We start from the raw sequence: 12,270 nt of genomic DNA, 5'->3' as shown, positions 1-12,270 counted from the left end.
GGTAAAAACATGTATTCATAGTTCCCCTGAAAAGGCCCAAGTCTCATGAAGGCCCTATTGTTGCTGGGCTCTGTGGTTTAAAGCCAGAGGCCAGGCTCTTGTTGAAATGATTTTATTTCAACACTGTCCATTAGATACACATGTCAGAGCTGCAGAAGGGAGACATTCTTGACTCACCGCCCATTTTCTCTTCAACTTGTTTGAAGGAGGTTGTTACAATGTCGCCTCCCTTGTGTGTTATCTTTCTTGTTCTCTGACTTGAATTTTAGCATTTGTAAATGTGGTAATTAGGACAAAAGGCACTGCTGGTATTTGAACACTTCTTTTTATCACAGTAGCCTTATTGTTCGATTTCTGGTTGCTTCAAGGTTTAAAAAGCTACCGTGGGAGAGTCTTAAGTGTCTGTGCCTGCTGCTCACAGTCGACCTTATACAACAGCCTCAGACTGCATATTAGTACAGATATATATATATATATATATGCTAAAACTTAAAACATTAATGTGGTGAAACCGTATTTCTGAGTAAGGGCAAGAGAAAAGAGGAGTAATGGAATGAGCGTTGATTTTTGGAATCAGAGTCCTCGGCTTGAAACTTGGTTCAGAGTTGTGTGAGATTGTGTCCTCGGGCATGTTACTCCCTTTTTTGACCCTTAGTTTCTTATTCTGAAAAAATGGAGTTTTGTTAAGATGATTCAAGATATATGTGTGTGTGTGTGTGTGTGTGTGTGTGTGTGTGTGTGTGTGTGTGAGACTAATGTATAAATGCTAAAATAGGCTAGGTAGTATAATAAGTGAGTCATATCAGACTAGCTTTTCATTGTACCTAAATTTTTCTTCAATCAGAATGAGTTCTTCTGCTGCTTCTGCTTCTTCTGCTTTCCTCCTCCTCCTCCCCTCTTCTCCTCCTCCTCCTCCTCTCCTCTTCCTCCTCCTCTCCTTCTCCTCCTCCTCTCCTCCTCCTCCTCCTCTCCTCCTCCTCTCCTCCTCCTCCTCCTCCTCCTCCTCCTCCTCCTCCTCCTCCTCCTTCTTTTGGTATTGAGGGTTGAACCCAGGCTCATTCTACTTCCGAGCTATACACCCAGCTCTGTTATTTTTTTTATTTGAAACAGGGTCTTGCTAGGTTGCTGAGGCTGGTCTTGAACCTGTAATCCTCTTGCTCAGCTTCCCAAGTACTGGGATTATAGGCATGTGCCATCATGCCCTAGACAGACTACTTTTTCTTAATCCTCATTCCTTTTCTCTTGGTAATTATGTGTTTAGTCTTTACTCTTGGTGTTATGGTATTTCGTAAATGTCACCTCAAGTATGTCTGAGTGCTGGCATGAAAATGGTTGAGCTAAAGGAAGTTCACTTATCCAATTTAATGTTTTACAAATGTGAGAGAGAGAGAGAGAGAGAGAGAGAGCGAGAGAGAGCGAGAGAGTGAGCGAGTGAGAGCGAGAGAGAGAGAGAGAGCGAGAGAGAGCGAGAGAGAGCGAGAGAGAGTGAGCGAGAGAGAGCGAGAGAGAGCGAGAGAGAGTGAGAGAGTGAGCGAGAGAGAGCGAGAGAGAGCGAGAGAGAGCGAGAGAGAGCGAGAGAGAGCGAGAGAGAGCGAGCGAGAGAGAGCGAGAGAGAGCGAGCGAGAGCGAGAGAGAGCGAGAGAGAGCGAGAGCGAGAGAGAGAGTGAGCGAGAGAGAGCGAGAGAGAGCGAGCGAGAGCGAGAGAGAGAGCGAGAGAGAGCGAGCGAGAGCGAGAGAGAGAGAGAGAGAGAGCGAGAGAGAGAGAGAGCGAGAGAGAGCGAGAGAGAGTGAGCGAGAGCGAGAGAGAGCGAGAGAGAGCGAGAGAGAGCGAGAGAGCGAGCGAGCGCGAGCACTTAATTCCTTGGCAATAAGATGATAGGAGAATCTGTTAAATAGCTCAACATGCAAGATGATAGATTTTAAAGAAGACCAGACTTTGGATCCCCACGAGTCTTCTTTTGTAAAGTTTCAAACACTTACCTCAATACTGTGGAATTTGTGACTGACTGGCTTTTTCCCATCCCTGAAAGATACCTCCGTTCATGTGCGTTTTATCAGCAGCTCCCTCGGGTGAGGCTTGCAATAGAAGAGCCGCATCTTGATACTTAGACTTTTCTCACAGTTTCTAGAATAACTCAAGGTCATTCTGCCAGAATGGAGACTAAACCTAAGTATGCAGTCAAGGTCATTCTACCAGAGTGGAGATTAAATCCTAATTGTGCAGTTTTTTCTTATTGTGTCCAGATGTTGGGCTGACTTTTATCTTGGAAACCATTAGCATTCTTACTTTTGTTGGGATAAGCCAAAAAGCACAGACTCTTGGTGCCTGAAAATTCTTTCAGAACACCCCGCCAGACCACATATTAGGATATAAAAGCACCAGATCTCAGCGTGACTTGGGTGAAGAGCTCAAGGCCTATATTTCTTAAAATATGAGGTATTCCAGTGTAGTTATATTGGTAAAGAGAAAAGCCAAGAATAGCCATCAGGGAGATAAATTTTCCCAGAGAGGGCAGTAGCATAATAGCAACAAAGAACAAAGAAAAGTGGATCCCAAGGAGATACTTTGACTATTTTGTCTAAGAGGGAGGTAAATCAGTCTTAATCAGCGGGTGGAATGCATTTCTCTTGTGCTAAAACTGTTCTGACCTGCTTATTCTTGTTCAGAAAGAAAACGGAGGAGTATTTTCAAGTATCAATTTAAATGGATCAAGAGAGGAAAAGTAGGTGATTTTTTTTTAAGTGTGTCTACTCTCAGAAATATCAGCTTATAATTGGTATTTTAAAAAAATAAACATTTAAGCCAGATTGCACCTGCCTGTAATCCCAGCAACTTGAGAGACTGAAGTAGGAGGATCTCAAGTTCAAGGCCAGCCTGGGCAATTCAGCGAGATCTTGTTTCAAAATAAAAAAATAAAAATAAAATGTTGAGGTTGTAGCTCAGTGGTAGAGGGCCCTGAGTTCAAGACTCAGTACCACAGCAATTAATTAATTAGCTAATTAAAAAATAATAAACATTTAATGCCAACCAAGAAAAATTTACTAGGTAGTCAGTGTATATCAGTGCTGTCTAGTGTATGAAAACCAAAATGACATATTTACTGCTGACCAGGAACTTACAGATTACATTGGTCATTACAGATTACATTGGTCATTATCACTAATATTTATGGCACAACTACCATATTATAACTGTTCATTTTTGTGTGCATAGTGCTGGGGATTGGACATAGGGGCATTCTACCTCTGAGCTACACCCCCAGCCCTATTTTTTTTTTTTGGTGGTACTGGGGTAGAACTCAGGCTTTCTACCTCTGGGCTATACTCTCATACTCTTTTTATATTTTATTTGGAAACAGGGTCTCACTAAGTTGCTGAAAGCCTCACTAAGTAGCTGAGGCTGGCTTTGAACTCGTGTGATCCTCTTGTCTCAGCCTCCCAAGCGTGGGGATTTCAAGCGTGCGCCACCACATCCGGCTCCCCCAGCCCTATTTTATTTTATTTATTTATTTGTTTTTTGCGGGTCTGGGGATGGAACCCAGGGGCATTTGACCTCCGAGCTACACCCCCTGCCCTATTTTTTATTCTTTATTTTAAAACCGGGTCTCACTGAGTTGCAGAGGACCTCACTAAGTAGTTGAGGCTGCGAACCACGATCCTCCAGGTCTCAGCCTCCTGAATGCTGGGATTACAAGCGTGCGCCACCACGCCCGGCCTATTTTATTTTTTAAATATGGAAATAGGGTCTTGCTAAGTTGCTGACAACCTCACTGAGTTTGCTGAGGCTAGCTTCAAACCTGCAATCCTTCTGTCTCAGCCTCCCAAGTACTGGGATTACAGGTGTGTGCCACTACCATACCTGGTAATAACTGTTCTTTCTAATTCTTGTTATCTGTATGCTGGACGATGAATCCAGGAGCATTCTACCTCTAAATTACACCTCCAGCCCTTTTTACTTTTTATTTTAAAACAAGATATTCCTAAGTTACTGAGGCTGGCCTCAAACCTGTGATCCTCTTGTCTTAGCCTCTGAAGTACTGGGATTATAAGTGTGTGCCCAGCTCCTTTCTAATTCTTTAAATGTATAGAACGTGACCCTGGGCATTTCACAGAGTGGTATTTGACAGCGAAACAGCTTAGTTAGGAAGAAAGGACCTCTTCATATGAAAGTAACAAAATAGTAGGCCGGATGCTGGGTCAGTGGTACAAAAAAGCGTTCAAGGAGGAAGGCAGGAGGATATTTCATGCAGGTGCAGTCAGAAAAATAGAAATAGTACTGAATATTCAGTTAAGCTGAAGCAAATGGCAGTGTTGATTGAGTTTTAAAGGACTTTGAATTCCAAAGTAAGGAATTTGATCTAGTTGATAAAAGCCTATACAGAGACACTTTGATTAGGGAAGTGGGGTGGTCTGAAGACGGTAAAAGGTGCACTCAGGAAATTCTTGCAGTAACCATGGTACAGATCATTCTCACTTGTGAACCTTTTGCATCTTTTAAGATACGAGGTTGTCCCTCCTGCTCTAGTTAGTCACACTGAAATTTGGATTTAGGTCTCCGTGACCACACATAGTACAGCCTCCCAGGTTGAAGACAACTAGAGCCCAATGCCCGGAAATCCAGTCCGTTCACCAAGAGGCAGTAACCCAAACGGCTTCACTTAGAAATCCTTCCGGTCTCCAGGGCGTCTTGTAACTTAGGATTCCAGTAATTCTTAGTGGTTTCAAAGAACACTCAAAAGAATATGTATGGTCCCACACAGCAACTTGGATAATAACTTGTATAAATAAATGCATTGATACACGTAAAGCCCTTGGGCGCCCAGTAACAAAACCAAAACCACACACGCTACAGTGTCAGATTCAAACAGCAAAAACCTGTGACAAGAAGGCTGCATTGTTGTTATCCAAGCCCAGCAGAAAACACGAGGGGATTACTGCAATTTTTTCTTATATTTATGCATATGACAGAGAAGAAAGTGTAAGCACTTGTTCAATTCCCTACTTTGAACAGAATTAGTTGCCATGTAGGTTAAAATGAGTTTTTGTAGAAATTAAGGAAAGAAAAGTTTGACCAGTGTGGTGTACCTAGTGACAGTCTAAAAAATGAGTGAAATGGAAGGTTATAAAACTTCATGTATAATAAATGGTCATCACAGAGGGAAAGTGCACTTCAGCCTTTGGCCCAGCTCCTTCCTAGTTATGAGTGTCCTGACATTGTGCATAGGTATACAAGCCCAGGAGTAAGAGCGAACGCCAGAGCACAGGGGTCTTGTTGCTTTTGGTTTTTTTAGTTCACTTCCTTAGAATTAGTTATTCCAGTTTTCCTTCCTTCCTTCCTCCCTTCCTTCCTTTTTCTTTTCTCTCTCTTCTCTCTTTCTTTCTTTCTTTCTTTCTTTCTTTCTTTCTTTCTTTCTTTCTTTCTTTCTTTCTGCTGTACTGGGGATGGAACCCAGGGACATTCTACCTTCCAGCTACACCTCTAGCCCTATTTTTTATTCTTTATTTTGAACAAGGTCTCACTGAGTTGCAAAGGGCCTCACTCAGTAGCTGAGGCTGTCCGCAAACTGCGATCCTCCTGTCTCAGCCTCCCAAATGCTGGGATTACAAGCGTGCGCCACCATGCCTGGCAAGTTTTCCTGCCTGCCTGCCTGCCTGCTTGCTTTCTTGTACTGAAAGTGAACCCAGAAGCATTCTACCTCTGAGCTACATTTATTTTTTTTTGGTGGTACTGGGAGTGGAACACAGAGGCTTTCTACCTCCGGGATATACTCCCGGACCTTTTTTTTTTTAATATATTTTATTTGGAAACAGGATCTCACTAGGTTGTTGAAAGCCTCACTAAGCAGCTGAGGCTGGCTTCGAACCTGTGCGATCCTCCTGTCTCAGCCTCCCAAGCGCGGGGATTACAAGCGTGTGCCACCACGCCCTCCGTTCTGAGCTACATTTTAAACCCTATTTTATTTTATTTTATTTTATTTTTGGTGGTACTGGGAGTGGAACCCAGGGGCTTTCTACCTCTGGGCTATACTCCCAGACCTATTTAATACTTTATTTGGAAACAGGGTCTCACTAAGTTGCTGGGAGCCTCACAGTAGCTGAGGTTGGCTTTGAACCTGTGCGATCCTCCTGTCTCAGCCTCCCAAGTGCTGGGATTATAATTGTGCGCCACCACACCCAGCCTTATTTTTACTTTAAAACAGGGTCTCACCAAGTTGTTGAGGCTGGCCTTGAACCTACAGTCCTTTTATCTCAGTCTTCTAAGTACTGAGATTATAGGCATGTGCCACCATACCTGTTTCCAGTGGTTTTTAATATATTCAGAGATGTGCAGCCATCCCCACAATATAATTTTTAAGCTTTATTATTTTAATTGCAGTGTAGTTCGTATATCATAAAATTTGACATATTATTATTGTTGTTATTGGTGGTACTGGGGTTCCTGGAGGCCCTTCTACCTTCGGGCTACACTCCCAGACCTATTTCATACTTTTTTATTTTTGGAAACAGGGTCTTTTAAGCCTGTGCGGTTGGCTTCTAACCTGCGCAATCCTCCTGTCTCCGCCTCCCATGTGCGGGGATTGCAAGTGTGCGCCACTGCGCCCGGCAAAATTTGACATTTTAAAGCATACAGGTCAGTGGATTTTTAGTATATTAACAAGGCTGTGACCATAACTATACTGAATTTCAGATCTTTGATTATCCCCAAAAGAAACTCTAATGCTGTTAGCAGTCACTTCCCACTCCCGCTTCCGATAATTTACTACTTTCTGTCTCTATGGATTAGCCTGTCGTGGACGTTATGTGCAGATGGAACCATGACATGGCGCTTTTTATGTCTGTTTTTGCATTCTTTTTCAGGGCTTATCCATGTTGTAGTATATATCAGTATTTCAGTGTTTTATTGCTAAATAACACCCTACAGTGCAGATGGGCCATATTTTACCAATCAGCCAACATTTGGATTGTTTGATCCCTCTGTTTTTACGTGTCATTTTTTTTTAAAGAAAAGTAAATAGCAGGTGTAGGGTGCTTATGAATTCACTCCTTTGCCTGTGAGCCTAGACAGATGATCTCTTTAGCTTGATAGGTAAAATCACCAGTCTTAGTGTGCTGTTCATGTATTTGCTGCATCAAATAAAAGAATCCGAGCGAAAGATGGCTGTTTTCAAGGCTGGCTCCCTCGGCTTAGCTCCTTTTCCCTTCAGCTTCAGGTTTCTTGTATCATCGTTTAACCAAACTTCTGCAAAAACAGCTCAAGTTGAAACAGAGCTAAGCAGCCAGCTGAAGCCCTGGGGACTGCGTGGCTTGAATCAGTCGGATGGTTTTCTTTTGCTTTTGAGCACTGGCAGGCTGCTGTCCAGCACCCGGTCTTCTAGCTGGAGGACATCAAAAGCAAAGCTCAGAGATAAGGCTCCTGGGAAAATTCCATTTCTCCATGCTTTCTGCACTCAGTTCAATGGCAGCGCTCACGTGTGAAGAAGAAAAGTGCATTTTGGAGCTGGGCATGGTGATACACGCCTATGATCCCAGTGTTCAGCCAGCCGAAACTGGAGGATCGCAGGTTCAAGGGCAGCCTCAGCAACTTAGTGAGCCCCTGTTTCAAAATAAGAAATTAAATAAGCCCGGTACTTGGGAGGCTGAGACTGGAAGATCGCGGTTTGAGGACAGCTTCAGCAAATAGTGAGATTCATCAACCTAGTGACACCCTGTTTCGAAAGAAAATAAAAAAGCCTGGGGTTGTAGCTTGGAGGTAGAATGCCCCTACGTTCAATCCCCAGGAACACACACACACACACACACACACACACACACACACACACACAGGCTGCAAGTGTAGCCTGGAGGTAGAATGCCCCCCAAGTTCAATCCCGAATACCTCTCTAAAAAAGTGCATTTTGTTTTTAGAAAATTATAGTATAGTCTAGAGACCTGATGGTTGACATTCTGATGCTGTCCTTGCTGGTTACTAGCTCTGAACTCGGGGGCAGAATGCTCGCCTATAAGATGGCGATACTAGACGCCCCTCAGAAGGCGCTGCGAGGACTGAGTGAAGTAGTGCCTCATAAGCGCGAGTCCTCAGCAGACTGGTAGAAAGCCCGGGACGCAGAACGCGCTTCGCAAATGCTAGTTAAATTTGAGCCTGCGTTCCCAAAGGATGGGCCCCTTTCTGTAGTTGCAGGGCGGTGTTGGGAGTGGTGGGGCGGGGAGAGAGGCAGGAAGGTGCGAACTGAGATGAGTCACATACAATGAGAAAGAAACGTTGCTTATTTAATTCAGGATTCTGTAGATTGACAGTTAAGTTGCATCCAGCTGCTCTGTCGTGTGGTCAGCTGGTCCATAGCAGCTGGGGCTGGCTGATGTAAGAGGCCTCAGCTGAGACATCTGTTGAGTAGGGCCTTGCACGTGGCATCGTACTACCTAGTAATCTCAGTGGTCTGTTTATGTCGTAGCACAGTACACAAGAATTGTAAAGTCTGTGCTTGTGAAATGTTTGCTGTCATCTAAGAGCCCATTGCAAGCTAGGTGGCCAGCTGGCTAGAGTGTGACTTAAGGACCAGGGTATCAGGAGGAAATGACTGTCACCATTAAAAAAAAAACACCAATCTCAGTACTAATTGTGATAGGAATACAGATGTGTCCACTGACCAGACTGTCGATACCAGTCTATAAAACAGGCTGAGAAGCCGGGTGTAGTGGTGCACACTTGTAATCCCAACATTTGGGAGGCTGAGAAGGAGGATCGCGGTTCGAGGACAGCCTTTGCAACTCAGTGAGACCCTCTTTCAAAATTTAAAAAAAAGAATAATAAGTAGGGCTGCGGGGTCTAGCTCAGAGGTAGAATAACCCTGGTTCCATTCCCAGTCCCGCAGGGTGGGGGGGAGACAGACTGAGAACGGATGCTGTGAGTAACCACAGCGTCCTGAAGGAAGCCTTGTCACAATCGGAATGCTCTCTTCATATAAATGTGGCCCCTCTGCGAAGCATCCTCGCATGTAAGGGAAGGTCAGATGGTGCAGCAGTGAACTTCTGGAGTCACTTGGTAAGGGCTGCTTTTTTTTTTTTCTTTCTTTCTTTTTTTCAGTACTGGGGATGGAACTCAGGGGCATTCTATCTCCGAGCTACAACCTCTGCCCTATTATTTTATTTTATTTTTTTTATTTTGAAACAGTGTCTCACTAAGTTGTGGAGGGCCTCACTAAGTAGCTGAGGCTTTCCGTGAGCCGTCATCCTCCAGTCTCAGCCTCCCAAATGCTGGGATTACAAGCGTGCGCCACCGCACCTGGCAAATAGTGATACTTCTAAAAAGAGCTTTCTTTCTGTTTTCTCCCAAACCTCCTTCACTCTTAGATTATTGCTCTGAGCCCATGCTTAGAGTATTCTGAAATTTGCCAGTGGAGATCCTCAAGGGCCTCCTATACCCTTTCGATACATGCCCCTAAGTTTTGAGTCCTTGTTCCCTTTCTTAGCACAAAAAGATTTTCTAGGTCCATGCCATAATTTCTTTCTCCTAGACCTGGGAACAGCCATTTCTCTTAAGAAGCCTACTTCCTTTCGGCAGAGGATGGTGTTTGGAGCCCAAGAGCTGAATGCTAGGTGTGCTCACAGGCGCAGGGCGTCCTTGCTCCAAGGCCTTTTAATGAAGAAAGCTGAGGAACATCTTTTTTTAAAAATCACAACTTCAGAGCCAGGTGTGGTGGTGCATGCCTGTAATCCCAGTACTTTGGAGGCTGAGATAGGAGGATTGCAGGTTTGAGGACAGTCTCAGCAAATAGTAAGGCTCTCATCAACCTAGCAAGACCCTGTTTCAAATTAAAATAAAATAGGGCTGGGGGTGTGGCACAAAAGTAAAGTGCTCCTGGGTTTAATCCTAGTACCACACACAGACACACACACACACACACACACACACACACACACACACACACATCACAAGTTTGTATTAAGACGTCCAGTTCAAATACACCGCTGCAGGGTTCCTCTGGGCCTCCTGCTTTGCATTTTGAGCCTAGTGCCAGGTGCCCTTCATAGGGAAGGTGCGTGTGCGCCGCGTGCGAGTGCAACGCCACACCTTGCCAACGGAGAGTGGGATTCAGCTCTTGAGTTTCTGCCCGTCTGAAATGTAAGAAATGGTATCTCTAAGAGTTTTGAGTTTCTCTTAGGAGCAAGCCAATGCACTTGCATTTTCCCATGTAAGGACCAATTTGATATCTTTGTGCGTGTACTATCTTTCCAAGTCTTTAATCTATTTTTCTACCCGTTTTTATCTTTTTTCCTTTATTCAAAACTTATTTTTATATCGGGAGCTTATCCTATAATATATATTCTTAAGATTTTCTTTTAAAAATATTTTTTAAAATGTATGGTCTTAATTATAAATATTTTCTTCCTGATTATAACTTGTTTTTTGGTTGCTTTGTGGTGCATGTGTGCTTTATTAATTTTCTCAAGTTTGTGATATTTTCCTTGCATAAAAGGTTTTTGTCTGTTTTTTATTGCATCTGGATTTTTGTTTCCACATAGGTTTTAAATGCATTTGCACATTTTCTTCTAATATTTATGATTCCTATTTTTACAGTTAGATTTCTCATCTATTTGGAATTTTCTTGAATTAAGGTGTGAGATATAGATTCACAGTGATGCTTTTCCAAATAGCTACCCGGTTGTTTGGAGATTTGACTTTTTGTTTTGTTAGTGGACGTGCTATCTTGTTCAGTTGGTGGGTGTATCTAGTTAGAAGATTTTGTATAAAAGTATACTTAGCTGGGCGTGGTGGCGCACGCTTGTAATCTCAGCATTCAGGAGGCTGAGACCGGAGGATCGCGATTCACGGACAGCCTCAGCTACTACTTAGTGAGGCCCTCTGCAACTCAGTGAGACCCTTTTTCAAAATAAAGAATAAAAAATAGGGCAGGGGGTGTAGCTCAGAGGTCGAATGCCCCTGGGTCTCATCCCCAGATCCGCAAAAAAAAAAAAAAAGTCTACCACATTCTAAACATTCAGTTTGAGTCCTGTTAAGGTCGCCTGGCTTTACAAGGTTCTCTGAACGCTCCGTTCACCTGGAAGCAGGTGGATCTGGCATTGGCCACAGTTGAACTTGGCAGCGGTGATGGTGAAGAAGGTGACAGGTGCCCGAGAGGCAGGCAGGGTGCAGCTGCCTCGAGGCTGGACCAGGCAAGGGTCTGAGGTCAGTAAGACCAGGTGGGCCAGGGTGCTGTGCTGGAGGAGAGCACTTGTCCATCTTCTAGACACCTCCGCATCCACTGCCTAGGGCCCTCAACCGTCTGGTCCTTCTTCCTGGTTGCTGAGAGATCAGACTGTATAAACCCACATGTTTGTGGAAAGCCCTGGAGAAAAACATACTGACCCCAGGCACAAGAACACATCAGTGTGTGAAGTAGGTGTATTAAACTAGATAGAACTTGAACTCGTCAGGTAAAATTACTCTTTGTGCCACTTTCACTAGTAACTTTTGAAGTATAGCTTAGAGGTAGAATGCCCTGCATTAATCGCTGGCACCACAAAAAAAGTTTTAGAAAAAATTAAGAGAGACGCTAGTGATATCTTTGTAAATATATATGTATGTATATGTGGGACCTTGTATTCTCTTAAAGTTTATGAGAAAATTGTGGGGAGGGAAGGGAGGACTGGGAGGACTGAGCCCCGGCAGTCTACCCCCAGCCTTTTGTAGTTTTCTTTATGAAACAGGGTCTTGTAGGTTTGTTTCACTTTGTTTCTGAGGCTGACCTCAAACCTTTGATCCTCCTATCTCAGCCTCCCAGGTACTGGGGTTATAGGCGTGTGCCACCGTGCCTGGCTGAGAAATATTTTGAATGAGTATTTGTACATTCTTTGCATTAGATTCTCAAAGAAGTCCTTACTAACAGAAAGATCCATTGTTCCAGATACTATATCCCATCTGAAGATCTATTTACTAAACTCACCTAAAATATAAAGTATTCCTTTTCACCTTTTATTTTTCTTGTGTTTCAGGAAGGGATGAGACCTTGCAGCCTGCAAAACCATCTTTCCTTGAATACTTTGAACAAAAAGAAAAGGAAAACCAGATCAACAGCTTCGGCAAGAGCGTACCTGGCCCATTGAAAACCTCTTCAGATTGGAAAGTACCACAGGACGGAGACTACGAGTTTGTGAGTGCTGGAATTGAGTGGCTATGCCTTCTGGGGGAAGTGATCTGAAACATCACACACCTCTCTGTTCTTTCACTGAAGGAGCCTGAGCACTGGACCATTTGCCTGTGCCGTCTGAGTC

At 43.8% G+C, this 12,270-nt stretch overlaps 1 protein-coding gene across 1 annotated transcript in view; it reads left to right on the top strand.

Moving 5' to 3' along the window:
* STK4 (serine/threonine kinase 4) overlaps positions 1-12,270 on the top strand; it is a gene marked incomplete at both ends in the record, with an annotated part of 106,851 nt that overhangs the window by 55,357 nt on the left and 39,224 nt on the right. The window contains one exon of the mRNA XM_080716768.1: positions 11,992-12,149. Within this exon, the coding sequence (XP_080572894.1) occupies positions 11,992-12,149 (158 nt within the window). The remainder of the gene's footprint in view (positions 1-11,991; positions 12,150-12,270) is intronic.

Source organism: Muscardinus avellanarius, assembly GCF_963383645.1.
Source record: "Muscardinus avellanarius genome assembly, chromosome: 19".
Classification (NCBI taxonomy): domain Eukaryota; kingdom Metazoa; phylum Chordata; class Mammalia; order Rodentia; family Gliridae; genus Muscardinus; species Muscardinus avellanarius.
Note: the sequence above shows the minus strand (reverse complement) of the source record. Positions and strands in the feature narration are given on the sequence as shown.